This window comes from Otolemur garnettii, unplaced genomic scaffold, assembly GCF_000181295.1.
Source record: "Otolemur garnettii isolate 467f Iridium unplaced genomic scaffold, OtoGar3 scaffold00208, whole genome shotgun sequence".
Lineage (NCBI taxonomy): Eukaryota > Metazoa > Chordata > Mammalia > Primates > Galagidae > Otolemur > Otolemur garnettii.
In genome coordinates this window covers 280,950-308,595 of record NW_003852603.1, presented here as the reverse complement: position 1 = coordinate 308,595, position 27,646 = coordinate 280,950, and the positions used below count along the sequence as shown (strand labels likewise).

Sequence of the window (27,646 nt, the reverse complement as noted above, 5' to 3'; positions counted from 1 at the left end):
CCGGAATGAAGAGTTTCAACCCATCGTCCACGCGCTTCCAGGTGGGTCCTGAGGCTTCGGCTAATTCTCTACTCGGTCTCCTTTGTCTGTGGATTATACTGGTGCTGGGTTTAGTGATTCCTAAAGTTTTGCCTGCAGCTTATCAAACAGTTGTCTTCCTTTTCTTTCTTTGAAGAAACCACTGTATGACCAGCTTTGTGAAATACCGGAGAAAGCAGAGGGGTGCGGGTGGGGCCAGGACACACACGGGAGTGCTAATCGGAGCCACTGTGCCTCTGGGGCAAAATCGGGAGAAAAAAGACAGAAATTACAAGGATAACGCCGGAAAGATGTGTTAACAGGGGTCCCACCAAACAAGAGAAAACTTCTTTTTCTTCCTGTTTTTCTTTCTTCTTCTGCAGGTAAACAGAACAAAATGCAGCTAGAGAAATTAGAGCAAAGGGTTCCCTGTCCTTCAAGGGACTCGCCTCCCCCCACCCCCACCCGCCTCTATGCCCCCCGCTGCTATCTTCCCGCAGGCCCCAGGGCCAGCAGCGGCCCTGAAACGCTGAGTGTTGTCATTTAGTTTCATTCCTTTGTTCCTTTTCTTCCTCCTGTGTCCCTGCTGAAGACAAAGAGAAACCATTACTCAGATTAAAGATACGGCATCTTCATAGGCTTAGCAAGGATTATCTTTTTAATACAGCCATTTATATGTCTCTCACCCCTCCAACAGACCCAGGAATATCTTATTTGACTATCAAAGAGCTTTAGATATCTGAGCTGTAATTACAGGCACATGATCTCTTTAAAGAGCATATAAATCAATGCTAATAAATGTATGTCACATTGACAAGGAGCTTTAGCTGATGGGGACGCTGAATTCAATTCTTCAAAGTATTCTTTGGAAAACCTAACCTGGAATTAATATGTCCTGCCTTTTTGGGTTCATTCACACACTCTGATTTCTAGGGATCACCATATAAATAATCGTAACAATTCACATAATGCTGATTTGCTAATGTCATTGATGGTTATGCCACCTCTTGAGGCTGTATTTAAGTATTTGCTATGTGAAAACCTTTATTTTATTTTATTTTTTTGAGACAGTCTCACTCTATTGCCCCAGGCTAGAGTGTAATGGCATCATAGTCACAGCAACCTCAAACTTCTGGTCTCAAGCCATCCTCCTGCCTCAGCCTGCAAAGTAGCTGGGATTAGAGGTGCCTACCACAATGCCTGGGAAAATCTTTCTGTTTTTTTAGTACAAATGGCATCTCATTCTTGCTTAGGCTGATCTTGAACTCCTGAGCTCAAGTGATCTTTTGCCTCATTCTCCCAGAGTGCGAGGGTTACAGGTGTGGAATGCTAGTCAGCATCAAAACGAACACAGTACTTGTTCACGGTTCTTTATTACACCATGCTTTGCCTGTGTGAAAACTCTGAAGACAACATTGTGTCCTTGAAGAACCTGTATGGCTGTTTTTTTGATTTCAAAAAATTGAGGAATAATCCACCTACAAGTAAATCTGAAGTTCAGCCTATTTTTGAAACATGCATATATTTAACTTACACCCCCGTCAAGATATAGAACATTCCTATCACCCCAGCAAGTTCTCTGTTATACTACTCCTGTTGAAACCGACAATTGATCTGATTTCTATTGTCACAGATTAGTTTTTCCTGTTCTAGAACTCCCTACAAATGGAATCATACAAATATCTCCTTATTTGTGTCTGGTTCCCTTTGTAACAACACCAGAGCAGCTTTAAGGTAACAAAGTGATGAGCTGTTTTTCCTGCTCCTAGGTGGAAAGTTGTGTAACTTGAACATGCCCAGACAAACCAAGCTTGCTACCATGGGTGGAACCCAAGTTCTTGGACCAAGAAGTGGGGTCTGAATTAAGGAGTGCACACTGCTTGGCAGGACCAGGGTCCAATCAGACAGTGCCTGGCATCACTGCAGGGCAGCATCCAGTGGGATCATGGCTCCTGGCAGCTCCTAATGACAAGATCCCATCAAATCATACCTCCTTACTCTGTGCTTATAAAACCAGACCAACACACTACTTTGGTGACACACTACTTTGGAAACTATCTCCAACATGCTTTTTACTTATGCCAAGTAATTAAAAAGCCCTTGCTAAAAATAATTTGGCTGTGTCTATTGACTCCATATCTGCCAAACCAATAAACCCCTGCACTGGGGAGGTGACACTTTAATTCAGCATAACCATAACATTTCTGAGAATTATTCCTATTGCAGCTTGTTCACAGTAATTTGTTCATTTTTATGCTGACTAGCATTCCATCATGTAGATATATCACTTTTTTTTTTTTAAATCCATTCCTCTGTTGGCAGATATTTGGGTTGTATCAAGTATTGGGTTTTTGTGAATAAAACTACTGTGAATATTCTCATACAAGGCTTTTTTAGATACGAGTTTTCATTTCATTTTTCAGACAAATGCTTGGGAATGGAATTGTTGGGTCAAAGAGATTAGATATGTGCTTAACTTCATAAGAAGTCGCCGTTGTCTAAAGTGGTTGTATCATTTTATGCTCCCATCAGACATGGATGAAAGTTCCAGTTGCTCCATGTCCTTTATAACAGCTGGTGTTGTTAATTTTATAATTCAATACTAGTAGAGGTGCAGTGTGATTCCACTGTGACTCTGTGTGCTACATCTGTCTACCAACAGAGGAGAATAGTTCTTTCTCTCTGAGTATTTTATATGTGTTTCTCTTTGGTTTTCTGCAATGCCTATGGGTAGATTAATTTTAAGTATAAGCCCTTCTTATGACTTAACTTTTCTTTTAACTTAGAATTTGTGACTTTCCTCAGTGTTGATAACTTCTCAGCCATTAGCTTTCAAATGTTGTCTCCGTGTAGAGTTCCTACAGAACATACCACGTCTCGAGTGATCTCTGCCTATCTTTGCATCTCCTATGGTACTTTATTTTTATTTACTTTTTCCATTGGTAATTTTTCATAATGTTGCTCTTTTTTGATTCTCTTATTTTATTTGCTTTATCATTTCACTGTAAATGATAAACAAAATCTCCCTCAAGTTCTCACAGTGCTAATTATCTTACACTTTTACCCATGACTCTCACGAAGGATCATTTCTGTATGTGTTTTGTGAGTCTTAAAATTGTGAACTCAAGTCCAGAAATATGTTTTCTTCTGTAGAAAGAATGTGGTACATTTTCATCTGCCACATATACCAGGGATAAGGTTCTGTCATCAATCAATTATTAAGTTACTTTTTCAGTTTGTTATTACTGCATGACTTTTTTTTTTTTTTTTTTTTTTTGAGACAGAGTCTCATTATGTCACACTCGGTAGAGTGCTGTTGCATCACAGCAAACTCAAACTCTTGGGCTTAAGTGATTCTCAGTTTCCCAAGTAGCTGGGACTACAGGCACCTGCCACAACACCCGGCTATTTTTTGTTTCAATTGTCATTGTTGTTTAGCTGGCCTGGGCCATGATCAAACCTGCCACCTTCGGTGTATGTGGTTGGCGCCGTAACCATGTGCTATGAGTGCCAAGCCACTGCATGACTTTTGATGACATAAATTTTTGTTTCAAATTCATGGTGCACTTGAGGTTTCTATCTTAAGAGCATTTTCCTTTCCCTATGCAGTGCTCTGTGGAGACCCAAGTCTTGTTAATTTCTAGAGATCAGCATATAAATAATTTTATCTGTTTTATAATTTCAGTTGAACCAGAAGTCCCATTTTTATTTGGGACTGGCAGAGATACCAGTCCCAACTCCTTACCTTGAGTGGTTCAAGGTTCCAGATGGGCATTAAAACCCAAGACCCTAGCCATATAGCCTGTGTATACATAACCTGAAGCTCAACATTTATAGGCTGAAAACATCAATAATTTATTACTACTTATGATTCTATTGGCTGGCCTGGACTCAGCTGGGCAGTTTATCTGCTTGAGGTGGCTTACTGTGGGGCAGAGTATCTGCTAGAATCTCCTTCCACGTAGCTGCCTTCATTCTGTACAATAGCCTGATCTTCTTTCAAGTTGTTGCAATTCCAGGAACATGCATTATGGGAGTGTGAAATGGAAGCTACAAAGCCTCTACAGCTCAACCTGTGACACTCAGTGTCCCATGTTTCTCCAGAACCAGAGATTCAGGTTCCATAACTATCTTGACTATCCTCAGAAACTTGTTGAAAATTTTTATATTTGGAAAGTATTCTATTGATCCATTTAACCATCCATTGATCATTATCATTTAGGGTAGCCCTGTCTTTTTTACAAGTATAAATCATACAACACTAAGTATTCTTACATCGTGGCTTTGAACTCTGTAATTCTACAGAATTCTTTGAATTCTGTAATTCATTTCACTACATTTGTCTAATATTCTTGAAGGCTTGATTCTCACAACAAAGTTTCCTTCTTCCTGTTTCCAGCTTATCTCTAAAAACTCAGCTGTATAAATAATTTTGTGAGAATCACTGAAGTTACACAGGCCTCTGTGACAACTGTGTTTAAAAAACTCACTGTTACTTAGAGAGAAGTATGGTGTCATCAAAGAATTTTAAATTGAGAGTATAAAACTTTCAGTTATTAGCCAACTTACCCTGAGCAAGTCACTTATCCTTCTGGGAATTCACTTTGCCTAAACTAATTTTGAACTATAAATTTTGACTTTAACTTACTCATCTGGGTTAACATAGTTTCCATAGGTTTATTTTCAAGTAAAATATCATTTTGACATTAGCTTAGCCAAAGGAAACAGGTTTATTTTATCTGGATATTGATCACACTGTAAAAGAATAGTGTCTGTAAGAAGAAAATGTAGACAGGAAGTCCCTCCTTGGTTGGCAACGAAAGAGTAAAACGTCAGGAAACACGGAGGACCCTGCCTTGAGATGGTTTAGGTTTAGTCTCACTTCATTACTTTGTAATGAAAACTTCCCAGCCATATCATTTCTGCAGCTTAGCAGGATATTTTAAATACATGAGGAAGATTTTAAAAAGTTTAAAAACCATGTTTTTATGAATTTATATTTTGTAGCAGTTCTGCGCTATACATGCATTACACAAATGGCATTATGTTTAGTTTTAAATGATGTTCAAGACCGTTATGGGAAGAACAGATGTGTTCTTTCACACGTCCTCAAACTTTATTCAGTCATGATACTGAAACTCAAAAGTTTCCTGCAACATGGCTTCCTAGGAGAATGTAGAGAACTGTCTAGAATACTCAGGGGTTGCAGGGAGGTGCCCCCAGGTAATACCTCATTTGGATTTAAACTGGATGACCCACAGATTATTATTCCACAGTTTTTTTTTTTTTACAGCTAGATATTTGAAACTAGGAGTTGGAATAGTTATAAGAGTGAGACTGACTGTTTCTAATTCTCACCAGCCTTGAAGATGTGGCAAAGGGTTACAGACTAGTCATCATTTTAGTTAGACTTGAGTTTCCACAGAGGTTTGGAAAGCTGGTCTGAGAAAACTCCTAAACATGAATTTTTATTTTCTTAGGTGTTCCTGAGGCTCCCTCAACTTAGCAAGCCTTCGTGCATATGCACAGTCCAGAGGTCATGGTGTGAGAGAACAGGACCTCCAGTGGGCTTTTCTTTGTCCAAACACACTCAGATGCCTTTATACAGACTCCAGGCAAAGATCTAGTGTTATGCTTAAAGATAGCTACCAAGAAAATCCACAGGTACCTCCTGGAAAAGCAAAAGCAATGCTTCAGAACCATTTGGGGTTGCTGAAATTTCATCACTCCAGGAGGCCAGGGGGTGAGAAGGATGAAGAAAACCTTTTTTGTTGTTGAAACACAGAGAGAGTATTAGGTGATTTGAATATGCTACGGCTTATCTTTCCCCTAAAGATGGCAAATTTCTTGGGGTAACATTTCCCCTTGATAATGCATTATTTGGTTTAAAGATTTCAAAAGCTTAGGCCAAGCCATGCTGCAGGAGTTGGCAAAACCAAAGGAAATCCAATATGTCGCTTGCAAATAGTTCCTATGGCCAGGTGATCAGCTGAAAACCCCAGCACAGGAACACCTTACCTGTTAGTTGATCTTCTTGTTGACTCTCCGTTGGGTCATTTATACTGTCAACCTGACCGTTCATTTCCACTGTAACCAGAGAAGAAAACAAGAAAAGTTAAGTATTTGTTAAACGGAAACCCTTAAACACATTTAAATGGCCTATGATTTGCTACTATCCTGATTTCCTATCATAAACTCTTTCGGGTTTATTTTCATTTATTCAAGATTTCATGGATTTTTGAAACTTTTGGTGAGGGGGAGGACAGGATAGCCTCTTTAGGGAACCGTACAAGAAGATGAAGGTTCATTTGACACCAAATTTTGGGGTTGGCAGTCTGGGTTGTATTTACTGCCATCCTTAGATAAATTCAATGGCCTTAATATGTGTCTAAGAAAACAAAGATAGAAAACAAAACAAAACAGATTACTGACATGCAGAGAGGTAAGCAGCTCCTTCTGAAATGCCAATGTCCACAGGCCTGTTTGGCTTGCCAGGTTTTCAATTTCAAGATGTAAAATAGACTCTGTGAACTTGCCTATGGGTGCAGTGGACTGCCACGGAATGGGAAAGCAAACATCTGACCAGATCACATAGCCATGATAAAACATGCACTTTGACTTGACTGTGGGTATTCTATGTGGACATTTGCATAAAAATAGAATGCATAATTACTTCCATTCTCCAGAAGTAGCCCAGAGCAGGCACAGCATTCACTCTGAAAATTTCCAAGGGTCAGCAGGTTTAATTAGATTGATATTTTTAAAGCACAGGAGCCCACATTATAAGCTGAGGGACTGAATACACAAACAGACAATGGCCAAATCCTACACTGTGTACAACAATAGAACCCTCACTTAAAATCTCTGTGGCAACCAGACTGGGCAACCACACCACAATCTGTGCAGCAGGCAGCTCAAAATGGCCAGAACTCGGTTAGTGACTGTCACTGTCCCTATTTTTCTTCCCCTGCTTCCAACATGGGACTAACCAGGGGAAGACAAATATGTGTCCCAAACCAATCACTTAAGGTGTGCCCCATTCTAGTCAGCCACTTCCAGCTTCCCCAGGCCAACAGCCTCCAGTCAGAGGTGTCCCTTTTATGATCTGTAAAAATTTCCCACTCTCCTGCCTGCCTTGTGATAATGGCCACTGAGTTATAGCAACCTCTGGATAAGAAATCTCTAACTGTCCTCTTTGGGGTGATTTTAAATTATTTGCACAAAACTAAAAACCAATCACTTTTTGTTGTTGTTGTTCAAAGATGAAAGCTTGATTAGCATAAAAAAGTGGCAGGTGCTGCCTTTCACATGCCAAAGAGGCTCAGAAGAGAAAATGACATGATAGGGCAGCCACCCAACTCTCTCCCTGTGAGGACGGTTTTGAAAGCAGGTCTTCTTGTTCTCACCTGCAAACTATCTTGCTTTCTAATAACAGTGTGAACTCATTTTAAGCCCCAAATATAACTAGCCAGATGCAGCGACTCTCTCTATGCAGAGATATGCATGTGTGCACTGCCCCTTCTGGTCCACAGTTTTTGTACTTTCAGGTCACCCATCTCGGTGCTATGTGTGCAGGACACAACACAGGGGAGCACTGCTTTTCTGTTTCTTCTTCCAACCGAGGGATGTTGGTTCCAAAACCTAATAATGAATGTTTCTATCAGAAGAGTTCCACGTGGATCAGGTATATTTGGGAAAACCAAGTTTAAACCATGTTAAACATGATTCTTTACTCCCGAGGCTTCTGAGAGCATCCATAATCTTCTTCTGTGGACAGGAAATCTCCAAGTGAAGACTAAAACTCTCAGTATTTCTCACATTTATGCCCCTTTTATTCAAGGAACATTTTATGGGCCTGATAGTTCTCAGAATATGTTTTGTACAGAACTATTAAGAATGATGTCCATAGTGTCATGACCAGCTGATTGACATGTGGTAGCCTTTAATGGCTGGGTCTGGGGTTTCAAAAACTTCTCTTAGGTAATGCATGCCCATGAGTAAGACATCAGTTTGTGCAGTGGAAGCAGAAAGGTTTGTAAAGAAGGGAGGCGATTGGGTGATGGTGAGCCTACTGGAGGGTGGAGTACCTGCTATGGGAAGCACTATTTAAAATCTCCAAATAACATGACTAAGTCTGCCCGAATTTTTTCCAAGGTCATTATCAACTCAAAGATAAGCCAGACAGCAAAATATTTAAGTTGATCAGCTGACCAATTCTGGTTGTCCTAATCCCTATGGACCAGTGAGTCAAGTACTGATATTGGTTCCTGTGGGCTCAATGAGTTGTTTTTCTGATTCAAGTAATGGCATTTCAAAGTGCTTTTGACATTGTTCTGCAAGGGAAGGAGGATATAGTATTCCTGAGGCTCTTTAGATGCCTTCAAAATTAGATGTGAATTTTTAAATTCATCTTTTTAAAAGGTTTTTGTCAATTTATTTTGATACAGCGAGGTGAAATGACAAAGGCATGAGAACAATCTTAGCCCAAACTTGCCCTAGGGCACCTGGAATGCCCAGTGGAGCAGGAGTATCAGTGGAGCGAGTGTCTTCTGTAGAAGTGCTGCTTCCAAAATCCATCAGTGGATCTTAGTTTGCTTTGGCCTTGCTGTTACCTCCTGAGGCCTCTGGGTTGTGAGGCATGATTAAATCCCTGCACATGCTATTTTGAAATAGCTAGAGACAGTTAAAAAAAAAAACAAAAACTATTTTTATTAGTTTTAGTAGAAAATAGTTTTTGAAATTTACCTTGTTCTAACCCAATATGTTGATCTGTAGAACAGATAGCTCCCTTAATCCTAGATTACACATAGAAAACGTGTGAGATTTGTAGTTTGCATGAGCTCAAATGGCTCAGAACCTTACCGTCCGGACCTGTCATGTTCTCTGTGTCACTGGAGCCTTCCCTTTTTCCAGGCACTGTGGGTGTGTCCTCGCCTTGAGCTGAAAGAGGGAAAGACACAGAGCCTGATTAATAGAGAATTACAGCAGCTCCAGGGCCAATTGCTCTGGCCCTCTGCTGTCCTGTTAAATTTGAAAATACTCTTGGGATTCAACTTCTTTTGTACAAAAATTTAAAGGCAGAAATAGTGGGTCTAGTTGCTAAAGTATTTTAGTGCTGTCTTTTAAGTTCTCTTTAATTTGTGAGATAATCACATATATGCATATATAATTTCTCAAATTAGAAATCTGTTAGTGTGAAAACAAAAAAACTTGGTTTTATCAGAACAACCTACAATTTAAATTTAGGGACGTGTGCAAGTGTGAGACAGAGAGAGAGAAAGAGTGTGTGTTTCTGTAGTTTATCCCTGGAAGAGGAAAAAAAAAAGCATATTTTGCCTTAAGCATGCCTGAAGGATTAATGTTCCCAGTGGTGAAAGTTTCGGTTTAAGTACAAATGAATGGTTTAGGAGACCTTCTTAGGAGACCTCCTCACAGGATGCCATTTTGGATTGCAGGGATTCCAGTCCTTAGACTGTTTTCTATTTGCACAACCTCACATACCTTTGCTGTGGTTGAAGCTTAAAAGTCACATCCCAAAGGGAGGCGAGATAGGGTTGTTTCTGCAGAACAACCAAATATACAAAAAGAAACCAGTGGGGTCTCTTGCTGACCTCCCACGTTTGTATGCTACTGTTTCATATACTAGGAAGACAATTGTGTTTCATATTGTCAGAAATTTTCTAGATATTCAAGGGACAGTAATCTCTTATTTCTTAGTTAAATATCTATTACGCATTCACAACTTGAAGAGCAAGGCTCAAAATATTTTTTTCAAATGGAAAGGCCAAAGGACTCTTGTACAGAATATATAAAGACATAAATATACTAAATTATTTTAGTGTATTTATACTAAATATATATCCCTATTAGAAAGATAGGGAACCTGGTAGAAAATGGACAAGACAGGGCAGTGCCTGTGGCTCAGGGGAGTGGGGCACCGGCCCCATGTACTGGAAGTGGCAGGTTCAAACCTGGCGCTGGCCAAAAATTGCAAAAAAAAAAAAAGAAAATGCACAAGACACAGACATGTCACAAAAGAGGGTATCCTGGCTAGTCATTTAGTTTTTTGGAATGACTTTTGCCAAATCTCAAGGCTTTTTCACAACAAAATGACTGTAAAATGTTCTGACTCCTTGTCCAACTCTCTGGGACATCATCAGAACCAATTAAAACATAACATTATTATTATTTTAATAAGAAATTATTACCATGGAAGAGAAATTAATAGATCTAACTCTGTATAAACATTACTTCCTTGACTTTTTTTTTAGTGTCCTTTTGATTAGGACAGGCTCTACAAGGGTCTGTGGCTGATTCCTAAAGCACATCTTTGGCAAAGTCATTACTATCAGTGGTAATAACCCTGATGACATGACCATGGAGAAAGCCTTCTGGCATCACTGAGAACTTTCTCTCTCATGGCCTGAAGCTAGTCTGTTAAACGCTCAGTGAAAAAGAAGGGTACAAATCACTTCCAAGAGCTAGGTAAGAAGGGAAGGAAAAGTCAGAGAAAGCAAAATAAAAAGGCAGAGAGGACAGCAAACACTTAAAGTGCCTGTGTTTATGCTTTTAACCTCATTATTGTGCAAGGGAATGTGTAAGAAGTCATGGACTGTGCCACTGTACTGACATGGATTAACACAAAACACAATGGCAGGTTTAAGATCTATGATGGAGAGAGGCGAGCAGAAATCAAAGCTGTAGCGCTGAATACATCCTTGGGGCAGAGGAAGGCGTCGTCTGTGAGGTCTGCTTTTGAAGATGCTGAAGCTGTGCTTGGGAGGCACTATTTGTCTGTTCAATCTCAGGGGGGCCGGTAACATGTGAGTGCATGCACATGCCTGTGGTCTGGGTCTGTGACTGTGCAGTAGCACGTTTATGTGACTTTGAATGCGCACGCATGTGTGTCACTGTGCGTGTGTGTTGTTTGCTGGGAGTGAAGGAAAGAGATGCCAGACGTTTGTTATTCTGACATACATGTGGAACTGGTATCATCCTAAAGGCTTCTGCACTGCCGGGCAATGCAACTCCGTGCCCCAGAGAAATGAGCTCATTTCACACAGATAACAGAATCTGAGCAAAACAAAAATTGCCTCTACAGCCTATTTATTCCAGTTTGCCCATCTCTCCCTCCATTTTGATTGCTGCTGTTTGGAACAGAAACAAGAGGTACATTTTGGGATTTTTTTTCAAGAGTCCTAGATGCTGAAATAGAAAAAGTCTGGGACATCCAGCGTCCTTTTCATTTTCACTTACCAACTGCAGCTGTGCTTTTTAAAGCCATGATTCTAGTAACCTTTTGTAGGTTAGAGGCGTTACATAAAATATAATAAATGAAGCCAATCTCATGGCAGAAGATGACGAGAATGCATACAGAAGATTTTTTAAGACATAAACATGGAGAGATGTTGTGGAATTTTCCATGATTTTATTTTGAGATCTGTGTTGACAGTAAATCCCAAACAACAAATAGGATTACAAATAATTATTTCTCAGAATCTGTAGTCACATAGGTGATGAGGCAGGTATAGAGAGCAGGGCCTTCCCGTTTGTTTTGATTAAAGTGGTATTGACCTACTTAAAACATTCTTGAAACACTTTGACAACTTTCTCCATACCCATGTTCCAACTCCTCTATTGATGCAATGGATTAGATAATGGTTCAGAAATGTTCACTTCCTACCTGCCACCCCCTGGGAATCTACTTGACATTGGGCATGGCCTGGAAATCTGCTGTGGCCAGTGGGATATTAGCAGAGTGAGTCAAGTAGAGACTTGGAATTTCCTTTTCCCTGTTCTCTCTTACCTTTTACCCCAAGAAGAGCATACTTTTAGGGGGCAGCTGGTCCAAGGAATATGAGTCTAGGGTTCAACTCATAGCTTGACGTTGGCCCAGGCTACTTATAGGTGATCCTAATACACACAAGCAAAAGAATACACTCTTGTTCTAAAGCCCCAAAGTTGAAGATGGTTTGACGTGCCGCATTACTGTGGCAATAGCTAACAAACTTAATAACATATTTTTAATTGATTAAGTCCTAAAATTGTTTCTTTTGGGGTTAATTTTTTGTTTTTAATTATGAAATTTAGGGTGTCCTAAACATTGCCCCTGAAATCACCATACATAGGGAAAATGAGAAATTGTTGCTAAATATACCTCTGTTTACAAAATATATATTGCAAAATTTCAGAAAATATTTACCAAATATTCTGTACATGTTGGCCACCTCTATGTAAGATTTTATAATGGATACTTTGCAAATAAATGTGCATTTAGCTACAATTTCCCATTTTTCCTGAGGCAAATTTTGGGACACCCTGGTTGTCTATATTTACAGGGTACATGTGATGTTTTGCTACCGGTATATAATGTGAATTAGTCAAATCAGGGTATCTGTCATCTCAGGCGTTTATCATGTCTTGTGTTAGGGACATTCTTCTTCTACTCTTTTCGTTATGTTAAAGAACACCCTAAGTTATTGTTAACTACTGTCACTTTATTGTGGTATCAAATATTGCTCATCCTACCTGTGTTTTCCCACTCGTTAACCATCCCACTTCATTTGCCCTTGTGTGCCACCCTTCCCAGCCTCTGGTAGCTGTCATTTTACTCTATCTCCATGAGATCAATTGTTTTTAATATTTAGCTCCCACATATGTTTGAGATTTGTTTTGCTGTGCTTGGCTTATTTCACTTGACATGAAGTTGTCTAGTTTCATCAGTGTTATTGTAAATGGCATAATTTCATTCCTTATTTTGGCTGTTAGGGTGCCACAATTTCTTTATCCGTTCATCTGTTGATTAGGCTGATTCCATACCTTGGCTATTGTGAATAGTGCTGCATTAAATATGGGAGTCAGGTGTATTTTCAACACACTGATTTCCCTTCCTTTGGATACATACCAACCATGGGCTTGCTGGGTCACGTGGGAGTTCTATTTTCAGTTTTTTGAGAAACCTCCGTAGTGTTCTCCATAGCTGTTGCACTGATTTACATGCCCACCAACAAGGGCATCTTTCTTCACATCATTATTGCCTATTTATAAAGGCCATTTTAACTGGGGTGGAAGATGATCTCACCATAGTTTTGACCCATTTCTATGATGACTAATGATGTTGAGCATTTTTTCATATACCTATTGGCCATTTATATGCCTTCTTTTGAAAAATGTCTATTCAGATTATTTTTTTCCTATTGAGTTGTTGGCACTCCTTAAATATTCTAGTTATTATTTCCATGTCAGATGGGTACTTTGCAAATATTTTCTTCCATGCTGTGGGTGTCTCTTCACTTTGTTGATTTATTTGCTGTGCAGAAGCTGTTTAGCTTGTTGTGATCCCATTTGTCAAATTTTGCTTTGGTCGCCTGTGCATTGGTATTACTCAAGAGGTCCTTGCCTGAACAAATTTCCTGAGCCATTTTCCCAGTGTTTTTTTCAATAGTTACATAGTTCCCAGTCTTAGGTTTGAGTCTTTACTCCATTTTGATTTGATTTTTGTATATGATAACAGATAAGAATCTCGTTTCATTCTGCAAATAGATATCCAGTTTTCCCAACACTATTTACTAAAAAGACTGTCCTTTCCCTTGTATATTCTTGGCAATTTTGCCAAAGATACATTCACTATAGATGTCTGGGTTATTTTTGGGTTTCTATTCTGTTCCATTGGTCTATATGTCTTTTTATGCTGGCACTGTGCTGATTTGGTTACTACAGCTCTATGGTATAATTTGAAGTCAGGGAATGTGATTCTTCCAGTATTGTTCTTTTTGCTCAAGATGGCTTGGGCTATTCTGAGTCTTTTGTGGTTCCATTTAAATTTTAGGATTATTCTTTCTATTTCTGTGAATAATGTCATTGGTATTTTGATGAGGATTGCATTGAATCTATAGATTACTTTGGGCAGTATTGGTATTTTATCAGTTCTTTCAATCCATAAGCAAGAATATCTTTCTATTTTTTTACAGCCTCCTCAATTTCTTTCATTAATGTTTTATAATTTTCATTATACAGATTTTTCACTTTTTGGTTAAGTTTATTCCTAAGTATTTTATTTTATTTGTAGCTATTGTAAATGTGATTGCATTCTTTTTCAGATTGTTTACTGTTGGCATATAGAAATGCTACTGATGTTTGTATGTTGATTTTGCATCTTGCAACTTTACACAATTTGTTTATCAGTTATAATAGTTTTTTTGTGGAGGCTTTAGATTTCTATGTATAAGATCATATCCTTTGTGAACAAGGATAATTTGACTTTTTCCTTTTCAATATAGATGCCTTTTATTTCTCTTGTCTGATTGCTGTAGCTAAAACTTCCAGTACTATGTTTAAATAAAGAGGTAAAAGTAGGCATCCTTGTCTTGTTCCAGATCTCAGACATAAGGCTTTCTGTTTTTCTACATTCAGTATGATACTAACTGTGTGTTTAGCATATATGGCTTTTATCATGTTGAGATAAGTTCTTTATATATATATAGTTTTTTTGAAAGTTTTTATCATGAAGGGATGTTGAATTTTATTAAATGCTTTTTTCAGCATCAGTTAAAATGATCATAAAATTTTTGTCCTTCATTCTGTTGATATGATGTATCACATTGATTGACCTGAAATTTTTTAGCTCCAGAATTTCTGCTTGATTTAAAAAAAAAAAAATTATTTTACTCTCTTTGTTCAATTTCTCTGATGGGCTTCTGAATTCCTTCTCTGTGTTATCTTGAGGTTCATTGAGCTTTTTCAGCACAGCTATTTTAATTTTTTTTTTTTTTTTGTCTGAAAAGTGACATATCTCCATCACCCCAAGATTGGTCACTGGTACCTTATTTAGTTTGTTTGGTGATGTCATGCTTTCCTGGGTGTTCTTGATGCTTGTGGATGTTTGTCAACATCTGGCATTGAAAATTAGGTATTTATTTTAATCTTCACAGTCTAGACTTGTTTGAACCTGTCTTTCTCTGGAAGGCTTTCTAGGTTATTCAAAGGAAATTAAGTGGTCTGATCTAAGTCTTTGTTGACTACAGCTGTATTAGCCTGGGGGTAGGGAGATGCCCCAAGGCCAGTAATGCTGTGACTCTTGCTGACTTCTGGTGGGAAGGCCTTGGTGGACATGGGTAGGATACAGGAGAATTCCCTGGATTACCAGGAAAAGTCTTTCACTCACTCTGTTCTTTCACTCTTTGTGCTGGGCTGTGCTAGTTGGGGAAGGAGTGATATGGGTACTACATATTTAGGCCTGCTCTTTTTCTCTCTGGCCTTCTATTCCTGGAACTGCTATCTGGGAACTAAGTCCTGGACTCATGCTTCAGGAATCTGCTTGGTACTTTATTTTACTTTGGTGGGTCAAGTGCAAAATGAAGTCCTGTAAATGTTTCCTTTTCCTTTCCCCACTTAAAAGAAGATTTTCTGAGCCACACCATGTGTAGTTGGGGAAGGAGTAATACAGGCACTGACCTGGGCACCACTGCTTGTATCACACTGGGGTCATGTGTACCCCAAGTCCTATGGCTCTGGGCCAAAACAGCTGCAGGAATTGACCTAAGAGGGCAACCTTTGTGGCCTAACAGCTTTACAAATTTATTCTAGGCCACAGGCCTCTTTTTGTCAGCTGATAGTGGGCCTAGCCAGAACTAGAGTTTCAGGGTGGAGAATTTCCCTCTGGCTGGGCTGTTCTAAATGATTTCTCTATGGGTGGTGACAGACTTCTGCCCTGTACTGCATTCCCATATGACAAGCCCATCCTGAGTTCCAATTTAAAGTCCCACAATCACTCTCCACCCCCTAGGCACACAGATTCCCTCTACACTTGGCATGCTGATATAGCACTGCCAAGAGATGGGGAAGACAAGGCATAGGCATTGCAAGGCTGCCTTTGCTGCCTTCTTCAGTGTTTCTTTCCTTGATAAAATGTTAATGTTAAAACCTGGTACTGTGATTGCTTGCCTAACTTTTGTTTCTTGTGAAGATGCTTTCTGCATGGATAGTTGTTGAATTTGTTGTTCATGTGGAGGGACAAGATCTGCAGGTTTCTATTTAGCCATCTTGCTCCACCCACTTCCCCCCAACACTGTTTCTTAATTTTGTTCCACAGAAATAATAGCTCTAAAATCATGAGCTTGATTTGTCCCTAATTTTTTAACACATTATAATATGTTAATTTGTACAGCACTCAAATCATTTACCAAGCAACAATGACGCATATAATGAAACTTTGAAAAACACTGAATTAATGTATTCAGAGGCAGTCTCTTAGGCTAAACTCTGCTGGCTTCCTGATGATACTAAAATAGAAGAAACTTGGTCTTAGAGTTTAAGGCATCTGTGTATGTATTTAACTCCCAAGTCAAGTGGAAGAAGGTTATCGTTCCATATGCAAGGACACCAACTTATGTTCTTTTAAAGGTAGTGATCCTTAGAGAAGATGAGCTCATCTTCTGATTTTATATTAGACTTTCATGTCTAAAATCCAACCACAACTAAGTGGAGGGAGATCAAAGACCAATTTATTGTGGAATAGCAGATTTGGTGTAAATATAGGACTTAAGACTCTGTGGTACACTATGTTATAATGATAATTTCTCACAAATTCTTCTTAATAGTCAAGTCACCAACACTCTTCAAACTATTCTTAAAAGTCACTTTTCTCCATGATGTGGTTACAACACCCATTAAACCAAATATATTTAACTTCAAAAAGAACATTCCAGTTCTTGGTAATGGTATGGTAATGCCATTCTGTGAATGGATAGTTGCTTGAGTAGCATCCAGGTTTCAAATCCAGGTGTTTTGCAATCCTACACAGGTATGCATAGGCAAACAGGCACTTGTAGGAAGATTCATCCATTAGGAAGGAGACAGAACAAATCAGGCATAATTTAACCCACTCTTCCTACGACAAATGCCGTACAACAAACCACGACTCTAACTTCTGTAAATTCTATCTCTTTGTTGGATATGCCATGGTTTTTTTCTTTCTTTTTGTAACTTCCTTTCCTATTACTGTGATAGATTTTGAACCTCAGGATGGCACCATTCTTGGTCACCTTTCTCAGAGGCATTGTCATTAGTCAAAGGGGCTGGAGTATTTCCAATGTTTGCCTGTTGGCATGCAGGGTGTCCAGATGCTTCCTCTTCTCTCCTGTTCTTTCTTTCCTATTTACTTCTTTTTCTTTATTTTCTTTTACTTCCTTCCCCCATTCCCTCCTTTCTCTGCCTTCTTTCCTCATCCTCATTCTTACCTTCTTTCCCTGGTTTCATGCTTTACTTCTCTCTCCCCCTTCCTCTTCCCTTCTTTCTGTCTTTCCTGAATTTAAGATTTGTTATTATAGAGACCTTTATGTCTTTGAAAGATTTAATTAACCCCCCAAACTCCTAGAACTTAATGAGATATATACTATTTTTTTAAAAAAATATGAATTTATTTCTAAATAGTAATCAAAATAGAAAAAGTCCAATAAGCCTAGACCTTAGACAAGTCTACTGACATTACAAAAGAAAAAAAAAAGGACAGTTTACATGATTATTTTCAAACTACTGAGAAAAATGCTCCTGAACAATTTTTCCCTGTTACATTTTTTGTATTACAATCCCAGAAAAAATAACTATCTCTGTCACTCTCCCTCTTTGCCTCTTATTCCACTATAATATGAATAACTATCTCATTGCATAGATCTGGATATATCATAGACTCTTGATTGTTTCTACATTGTTGCTTATATAAGTTGCTGCAGTGAACATTATTGTACTTATTCCCTGGCAAACTTTTGTGAATATTTTCCAAGGATAAATTCTTAGTGGATTTCTGAACAAGTGTATGTGCCCTTCTAATTTCATAGATGTTGCAAAATTGTCTCCTAGGAAGGTCAGCTCACTCTATGCTGCAATTCGGGGGTCATAGACTCAAACTTTTCTGGGGGGAAAAATGGTATATCCTTATTGTTTTGATTTATGTTATATTCCTTCCTTCCCTCTTTCCTTCTTTCCTTCTCTCCTTGCCTCCTTTTTGTCATTTGATTTTGTGTTTTGCCAACTTTCCCATTTGTTTTTTCATTTTTTTCTTATTGATTTTTATATATTCCTAAATTAAGAAAATTAAGCCTTCCCCTTACTAAGATATTGCAAATCTTTTATTTTGGTTTGCCATGTCTTTTAATTTTCTTTAATAGACATTAAATAAATTTAACTATTCTTTCTTCCAAAAGTTTTAGGTATTGTTAAGTGCCATTTTATATATCACGCTACCATAAAAACTTTTCTTTATTCAAGTTAATTACTTTGTCAAAGATGTGTCTTGGAATGAGATTTCTGTATAGGTTTAACTGAAAAATGGTTTGCCCATTAGATTATTAATTCAGTTTTCCCTTCATTTTAGGGAATTTTCTGTTCCTATGTAGGATAGTTTATTCATTTTCTCTTGCATACAAATTATTTTTTCTCTCATTGTTTTAGAGATGTGTTTTTTGTTTGTTTCTTTCTTTTTTTTCCACTGGGACAATTTCAACCCCCTTTCTTCATTTGGTCAGTAATTTGGGTTTTGCTGTTCTTCATTGCTTTATTTATGTAAGAGTAGAAAATTCATCTTAGTGCCTACATTTCAGATCATTTATGTTATTTTATTGCAGAATCTTTAAGCTCTTTAATATTCTTTCAAAGTTCTTCAATGGTAATTGCAAGGAATTGTAATCTCTCTGGGGTTATGTTTTCTCCCACAGTAGATTCCTCCTCTGTCCTTCATTGGCTTTCACATTCACCTGCTCCCTTCCTTCCTTTCTTCCTTCCCTCTCAGCTCTGGCTTCAGTGCACCTGCTGGGGAGCTACACAGCCTGCACATCAGCCACATCAGCATGCTGCTCCTTTCTCATCTGCTCTGTGGCCTGCTGATCCTCCAGGAGCTGCCTAGAAGCTGGTTTTCTTTGGAGGTTGTCTTTGTGGGGGTTGTGGGTAAAGTGGCCAGAACCTCCGCCACGTGCATCCTGCTGAGTTTCTCATTCCCACGTTGCACTGTTGCTCAGTTACCTGCCATAGAGGGCATCTGGATTAGTGTTTTCAATTCAACACAAGACTCAGAACAGAAAATGTCAAGGTGGAAGCTGCTCTGTTCTCTTGTGTTCTTCTCTCTCTCTCAGCCTTCCAAAGCAGAAGGTGATAAACCCTCTGCAGCCTTCCCAGGGAGGGAAGGAAGGAAGCTCCTTCTTCTGGGGAGCTTTGCCTGGGGCTGGAGAGTCCCTCACCTCCTCCCTTGCTTTTTTTCCCTCCTTTTGTTTTCTACTTGGTGAAATTCCTTTTGTTATCATTGCTGCTAGAGATAATTATTTCCAGGCATTTGATATTCATTTGCCTTTTCCCTACTGTTTTCCTTCCAGTAGGAAATCTACCTTTCCTTTCACAGGCTACAAGCTTTTCCTTGTGTTTAATTACTGTTTGTGTTGATGCTATTTGCTTGTTAGTTCATATCGTGTTTGGGAGAGAGTAAGGTTTTGACTTTGGCTTCACACTATCCTCTTAAACCCAAGATTGGGTGTACAAAATATTTCATCTTTCCAGGTATTTGCTATGGGCTTCCCATGCACTGGGCCTTTGCCAGTAGCTAGTTTTAAGAATGCATCTCAAGTAATGGTTCTGATAAGACTGGATACCATGGACCACATATTTGCTTTCCTCCCAAATTCATATGTTAACGTCCCAGTTTCTAATGTTACTGTGTTTAGAAGTAAAGTATTTTAGAGTTAATTAAGATGGAATGAGTTCATAGGGTGGGAACTTAATCTGATAGGACTGTAGCTTTGTAAGAAGAAGACAGAAATCTCTCTCCCTGCAATGTGAGGCCACAGTGAGAGGCAGCTGTCTATAAATTAGAAATAAGGTCTTCACCAAAAGCTGAATTAGCCAGCACTTTTCTTTACCTGGGACTTTCAGCCTCCAGACCTGTGAGAAATAAATTTCTGTTGTTTAAGCCCCCAGTCTATGGTATTGTGTTATGACAGCCCAAATACACTGACATACTTGATTTACACTTAGTTCTTGCTTTGGGGGGACAAAAGTACAACTAATCATAAGCAATTTATTACTCACTTAATCTATTTCCTCCCAAATAACACCAATTGTAAAGCTGCTACTTGACCACTGACCCCTCTTGTACATATACTGTAGACGCATACTTTTACTCCTCCTCCAAGTCGAATAGTGAATGATTAAGTTGACAAGAGTATGTGGAAAATTTGTGTGCTTCTACAGAAAACCCTTTCCATGGCAACATGCCTCTTCATGTATTGACTGGGAATGTTCTACTCTAATCAAAATCAGAAACTGTCTTTGCTTGGAAAAGAAAGGCCGTGATGACAGCTGGAGGTGGGCAAAAGATCCTGATATTTATAAATGCTTCTTTTACGTTTAACCAAATGATGGGCCTCCATTCCATCATCAGTCAGAATAACACCTCTACAGAGAACCAAGATTTAGGAAGAAAAGCCCTATGGATAAAACTCAACAAGTATTTCTGTGCCTGTCACCTGCTGGCATACAAATGGAATGAGGCATACTCACAGAGTTTATTAGTGAGAATTCCAGCTTTCCTACGGAAAAAGGACAAAAATGGGTGGCACTCTGCCTTGGGGCTGCCTGGAGCAGTTGTCCCACCTGGGAAGAAGGACAGGGGCAGGCTAAGTCTTAGTGCCACCCCACCTGCACGCATCCCGAGTACCTGACTGCCACTCACTTCTGAGGCAAGGAGAAAGGCCCCAGGACCAGGCACAATAGGATTTAGGAAGCAACTTAAACCTAATTACCATTACTATGCCCTTAGCTGTCCAACAAAGGGTCTGGTGGTAACCTGAGCCTGGAGGAGGGCCCCGCCTAGACGGTATAAACAGAATCCCAGACCACTACAGAGCCTTTTCTTTGTTGCAACAATGGGGCAAGCGTGAAACAAAGTTTATTTTTTATTAAGGAAGAGAAACTTAGGTAGGTTAACAGAGCAAAAGAGCAAGATATGCGCTCCACAGACGACGGAACAGGCCGCGGACACTGAGGCCTTCCCAGGTGCTGTCCTGTCTGCCACTGGAGCTGGACTCTGGTCGCCTCCTACACCCATGGCTTTCTCTTTCCCCTTCACAGGCCTCAATTAAGCATCTAATTCCCATTCAGCCCCACCAGGCATTCTCCACCCCTCCAGGGCTTGGCAGGAATGAGATGGAAACTGTATGGAGGCCCTTCTCGGCCGGGGGCAGCCAGCGCTTGTCTCGGATCAGGGTCTTTCCAGGGGGAACAATACAAATCAGATGCCCCTAACACCCCCCCACACCATCACGTACCCTTTGTGGCTTTTGTTTCTCTACCATCAGTCAGCTAAATCTGTCCACAGCAGGGTCCCACTACATAGAAAGGGAACTTTCTAGAGGAGTCTCTTGATTCTTTTACTCTAATAGGGTTTTAACTATGTAAGGATCCCCCAGTGGGGTCAGCTTCAGTCTTTTCCATGGTTCTTTATGTGACATCTTTCATAAGGAAGGCATTTACTGCTGGAAATAACCAAGTTCATCAGACACACGTAAGGATTCTAAAAGACAGTACCTGTGACTGCTGGCATGAAGTCTTGCATGATTATGTATATAGCTCTCAGTCAAAAGATAATTTAATCCTACATGTTCCTAATTATGGATGTGCTTAATTGTTTCCACTAGACGGTGCCCTCTTTGTATGTTACATTTTCCTAAATCACGTAATGTATTCTGGACACTTAATAAAATCTAATGTGTATCACCTTTGTTCATGACCAGAGTACTAGAAGTCTATATCCATGAGGCGAGCTGCATTCAGAAAATCACCCGCAGATTGACTGGAGCACCTGAGGAAGGTTGTCAGAGGGCTCCGAGCTGGAAATAACGGGCTTCATTTCTGCTAAGCTAATTCCATTTCTGGTTTTGGCCCCTCAGCACCAATTCCTTTAGCTTCAAAGAAAAATGATAGAATTTTTCCTACTGGAAGAAGCTTCTAAACATCCAGTATTAAATTACAGCTCATTTGCCATTCAGCTTGTCCTCACAAAGTTCTATCTGGATATAACTCTTTGAATGGCTTTGGATTTAACCATTTTTATGCCTTCTGAGAGTCCCTGTACTGTGAGAGCAAACACACATGTGCCCATGCCTCTGAAGGAGTGTCTGGGCCACATTCACCAAACACGTCACTGAAGCTGCAATTAGACTTGGCCAGATGCATTTTGCTACAGAGAACTGCTGTGAGAAGGTGATGCTATGCCCTGTGTATAGGGGCTTATTTCCACCTTTTAGATTACAGGCTTATGAACATGTGTCCATGTTGTTTTATATTGTCTGAAGAAGGTCGTTTTCCTTAAGAAATTAAAGAGATCATTGACCATCTTCCAGTCTGGCCAAACCCCAGTCACAGATGTGAATGCAGGGCCCCAGAGGAGTGGTATGCCTTTTCTAGGGAAGCAGGCATGGTGTTGGGGCTGAAAGATTTCTGAATTCTGCTTCTAGACTATTTCTCTTTCATCACCCAATACAGGTGACAGTAGTGAGAGGGCCTCATGGGGACAGGTAATGTGAGGCTGGAATTTGGGAGGTGGCCCCAGAACATAGGCCTGACTAGTCAACTTGAATCCACTCGGTAGCAGTGGACTCAAATGTCTTCCATATCCCTGAGATGGGTTGGGAGGAGGCACAGATGAGTAAACTCATTGACAATGAAGAGATTACTTGGGGCCACATGACAGGGACCTCCTGGGATCTGCATTCTCAGTGGCAGTGGCAACAGTACAGAGGTGGGGGGTTGAGGATCTCCCAGGATCTGAGCGTCTTGTGGTTCGGACCATGTTCCCCTATCAGAAACCTTAGGATCAAAGAGAGCTCGGTGGTTTGGTCCTGCTTTCTAATGATTTACATGATTTGGGATGTAAGAGAATAAAGAGATTTAAAAAATGAAGCAGCACAAAGCTTCATGGCTTCCTCAGGCTCCAGAGAATCTAGGGGCCCCAGGAGTAAAGAGGGTCAATCAACAGCAGTTGGGTCTGTGATGATGTCACCTCACATCCTTCACAGTCCGGCCTCAGGAGGCTTCTCTCATACAGGTCACAGCAACAGCCCCTCCGAGGGCTGCCATGTCTCGCAAAACCCCCGGGTGCTGAGCATTTTAAGTGGCCTTTCCCTTCAAGCTTGACTGATTCTGACTGCTGAATTTCACTTTTGTCTTTACTGCTGATATCTCTAGGCATTCTGGTCTCTCCCACAGTCTAGGATGCTGTGAGCTGCGATGCCATGGCGCTCTACTGAGGGTGCTGTCTCTAAAAAAATTAAAAAAAGAAGAATGCTTTGCATGTTCCAGAATTTTGACAATAGAGTGGCTTTCTTAGCTCCCTGATGAAGCTGTGTCTTTTCTGCACTCCCAGAATATCACAGATACTCCTGCAGTTGGCAACTGACTTCATTCTCTGTGTGAAAACAGTGCCTCCAACAAGAGAATGGGCTCTGTGGGCAGTAAATAATGGCCCCACACCTGCTTTATCTTCTGACATTTAGTCTTTTGTTCTAGGAGACAATTCAGGAAACTTTCCCCTTCCTAGAAAAAAAAATGGCATCCCGAATTTTCCTCTCAGGCAAGGAAATCTTCATTCTGTTTTCTCTTCATGTATTTTACCAAACTAAAGATTCTGTCACATAACCTCTTCAGCAAGGTAACAATTCACCTTTGTGGAGGAGGCAATCCAATTTTGATTTATTGATCCCAAGGCACAATGGTTTTCTTTAAAAAAAAAAAAAAGCGTACCCACTCTGTATGTGATTGTCAAATAAAAGTCTGAAGACTAGGCATTTTAAAGAGGAAAAGAACCAAGAGTTTAATTTCTTATTTTTTATAGATCACACAGACATTTTTGCTTGTAAAAAGAAAATCTTTGAAAGTTCAGAATAGTGCAGCTAGAAGCAGGAACACCCCCCAGGCTCCCAAACCTATTGCTTCCTTTGAGCAATGGAAGGAGTTATATTAAAAGCTGCCCTCGATTGTCGGCTTTCTGGTTCTATTTCATTTAATGTGGTTGCTATTTGGCTGACTTCAATAGAACATTGATTACTTGTGTGGTTATAAACCTTGGAGAAAGAAAGGAGACAGGTTCGTATATACTGGTAAGGGTTCTCCTTTACGGAGAGACTGCTAAGACATGGGGTAGCTGGGAGTGTGCCCTGTGCTGGGGGAGAGGAAAGGGCTGCTTCTCAAGTTTTTAGTATGTAAGGAGGAAGTTATATTTATTTTGTGGATAACTTGTTGGGTATTTATCTAACATTGAAGGAAATAGAGATGAACTGAACAATCAATGCCCCCACACCTGCTGTTAACTTGGATTAAAGCCAAGTTCAGGCAGAGAGGACATACATTTGCTTGTTAGTGGCTAGACAGCATTGCCAACCTGAGATGGCCTAAATTGTAACCCCTGCCTGAGGTTTCATTGGTCCACATTGGTAGTATGAATTCAGAATGCAAATTGGCACGGACCGGGCTGTGGTTCAAATTCATGAGGGAAATCTCCATATATTAACTCCAAAGTTAAGATACCCAAGTCTCCTAGGTTTTTTGCAGGAGCTTGCTTTGATGCCTGGGCCATCCCCCAGCTCTGCCTCCGAGTCCTACACAGCAACAGAGGACAGCACCGATGTACTCTGATGATTCCCCTCTGCGTCTCCCTTTCTCCACTAGAAGCCCCAGTGCATCTGGTGACGCCCATGCAGATGGCAGTGGTCGGGGCCTGAGGTGTGGAAGTCTGAGCCGTTTGTTTATTGATTGCTATTCACAGAGAACACCTCCTAGGGGTAAACGTCCACTGGTGAGAAAAGGGTGTCAACTGGATAACACCCCAGTTTCCCTGCTTTGATGGGACAACTCTGAAGTGCGTTCTCCACAGTTCCTCCAAGGCTCTCCAGCGGTGCCAGCCCCAGTTTCTTGGAGCGATTGTCTGCTCATTACCATGTGCCAGTGGTTGCCTTCCTTGCCCTGGCTCACTTCTACACTTGCTTGCTTGAGCTTCCTGGGATTGCCTCTCAAGTAAACCACTTGTGCTCAAGATCTGGTCTCAGGATATGCTTTTAGACGGACATGAACTTGTCTGGCTAATATATGTCCTCATAGCTCACTGCAACCTCACATTCCGGGGTTCAGGCAATGTTCCTGCCTCAGTCTCCTGAGCAGCTAGGACTATATGTGTGTGCCACCACACATGGTCAGTTTTTCTATTTTTTTTTTTGGTAGAGATGGGCTCTTGCTTTTGCTCAGGTTGGTTGTGGAGCTCCTGATCTCAAGCAATCCTCCTATCTTGGCCTCCCAGAATGCTAGAATTACAGGCATGAGCCATGGCACCAGGCAGGCACGTTCACTTTATTGATTGCTCTTCACAAAAAACACCTCCCAGGGGTAAACTTCAGGGTTTCACTTCACCTGGGGCTTTAGCTCTTGGTTGTCTTGTACTGAACTCTGCTTAGGGATTATTTCTTCTTTCTCAGTGACATATAATAATGGAGCCATTCTTAACAATTGAAGACAATTTAATAGAACACTAGTAAAAGGAAAATAAAACTCTTCTTGCATGTCACAAATGCACTGAATATGCAGAGTTAGTTGTTGGCTTTCCTCCTGAAAATCAAGTTTTAAATCGTTCTGAAATGGTCTGTCCACCCTGGTCTAGCATCATGTTATAGGTCTCAGGTCTTTTCACAGAGTTCTAAAAATAAGAAATGATAGATATCAAACAGTTTTATTCCAATATTTCTTTTTCTTTGAAACAGAGTCTCACTCTGCCACACAGGCCAGAGTGCTGTGGCATCAGCCTACCTACCTCACAGCAACCCCAAACTCCTGGATTCAAGGAATCCTCCAGCCTCAGCCTCCTTGCTGCTTGAGACTATAAGAAACCACCACAATGCCCAGTTAATTTTTCTAATTTTAGTAAAGTTGAGGTCTCATCTTGTTCAGGCTGGTCTCGGACTCCTGAGCTCAAAGGAACCACCTATCCCAAACTCCCAGAGCACTGGGATTATAGGCGTAAGCCACCATGCCTGGCCTATTTCATTATTTTTTTTTCAATCCTTTGGAAAAGCTGTATGTGTTTCATGATTTCGCATACGTGACATGAAGCCCAATTAGCCAATTGATAGCCCCATGTGTCCACCTGAGTTTTTGAAAATGTGGTTCACGGACCATTTGCATTGGGTATACCCTGGATTATTGCAAAATGCAGACTGCCAAGCATCTTACCAATTCTGCTGAATGAGAATCTGTAATTGGTGGGGCCTGTTAGTCTGCCGTTTCACAAATTGCCTGAGTGATTCTTATGGACATGTAAGCTTAAGAGTTACCTGCTTACAGGCAGTCCCCAAGTTACAAACATCCGCCTGACAAGTGACTCACAAATGGAGGCTATGGCAGGTAACAGCCAAAAGCACCTGTTCCAACCAACATGAAAATTCTACTTACGAACAAACCTACTGACTTGATCTTGTTCATAACCTGGGGACTGCCTGTATTGACTGTTTCCCACTAAAACGGCAAGCTTAAAAGCTTCCTGGACTTCTACTATCTATTGACTACTAGGAACTTTATTCATAGTGTAAAGGTTACAGCTAAAATTAATAAAGAAAACTGAAACACTAGGAAGAGTATTTGGTCAATAACATAATCTCTTTCATGCTAAATGACCACAATGTCCATAATTCCAGACAAAATTGCTGGAAAAGCACTTCATTCATTCATTAATTCAGCAAATTCTTATTCATAATTCATCAGGTTGTACAGCTACAAAGATAAATAAAAGTCTGTCCTAACCCAGTTGACAGTATAAAGACCTTGGGGTCGAGGTGGAGTGCGTAAGTCTGAGGTCTGAATCCTGATTCTGCTGTTCATTAACTGAGGGGTTCCAGGCATGTTATCTACTCTCACAGTGATTCAGGCTCCTGCTATGTAAAAAGTAGAAAATGACTTACTTCACAGGAAAGTAATACACACAAGCTGCCAAAAAAGTTTATACACATTTTAATAAAGGAAAAAACAGTATTAAAATTATAATACTCAATATATACAAATAACAAAAGATAGATGCAAGTCACGTTTCACTTCTGCATTTGTAAGAGGAGTTCAGCGTGGTCACCATCAGCGTCCAGACACTTGTGATTATGGTGAACTACTGCTTGAGTGACGCTGACCGATGTGGCCACTTATATTGTTGTGCGTGCCATGTTAATTTCTTCCTAAAGAAAGTGTGGCCAGAGAGGCTGGTTTTCTGTGGTAAATCACACCCTTTAAGGTCCCCCATAGGTAGAAGTCAGGGGCTATTAAGTCAGGAGAATGTGGGGGAATCGCGGCTGCACCTCCTCATCGCGTCCACTGTTCTGGCAACGTCTCATCAGGGTAAGCGCTCACACCTAGGGGCACGTAGGCTTGTTTCCGCTAACTCCCGTTCGGTAGACTTCTGTGGCGATCATGTAAGCTGTTACCACAGCAGAAACAGCAGAACTTGTTGCTGTGCAAGGCCTCCCGGACCTCCCCCTGTGTGCACTGCACGCTGGATAACCCGTCTCACAGGTATCGTGAGTATGTGCGGTGGTCAGCCGTGCTGGACCTCCCCCTGTGT

The 27,646-nt window shown here is 40.3% G+C and overlaps 1 protein-coding gene across 1 annotated transcript in view; it reads right to left on the bottom strand.

Annotated features, from left to right (window-relative positions):
• Positions 1 to 396: 396 nt before the first annotated feature.
• The window catches only part of LOC100943722 (O-acetyl-ADP-ribose deacetylase MACROD2-like), a 183,554-nt gene continuing 156,304 nt past the window's right edge, over positions 397 to 27,646 (bottom strand). Inside the window, exons 8-10 of the mRNA XM_012812408.1 lie at positions 8,881 to 8,958; positions 6,037 to 6,105; positions 397 to 604 (exon numbers count right to left, since the gene is read on the bottom strand). Of these exons, the coding sequence (XP_012667862.1) occupies positions 558 to 604; positions 6,037 to 6,105; positions 8,881 to 8,958 (194 nt within the window). The 3' untranslated portion in view covers positions 397 to 557. The remainder of the gene's footprint in view (positions 605 to 6,036; positions 6,106 to 8,880; positions 8,959 to 27,646) is intronic.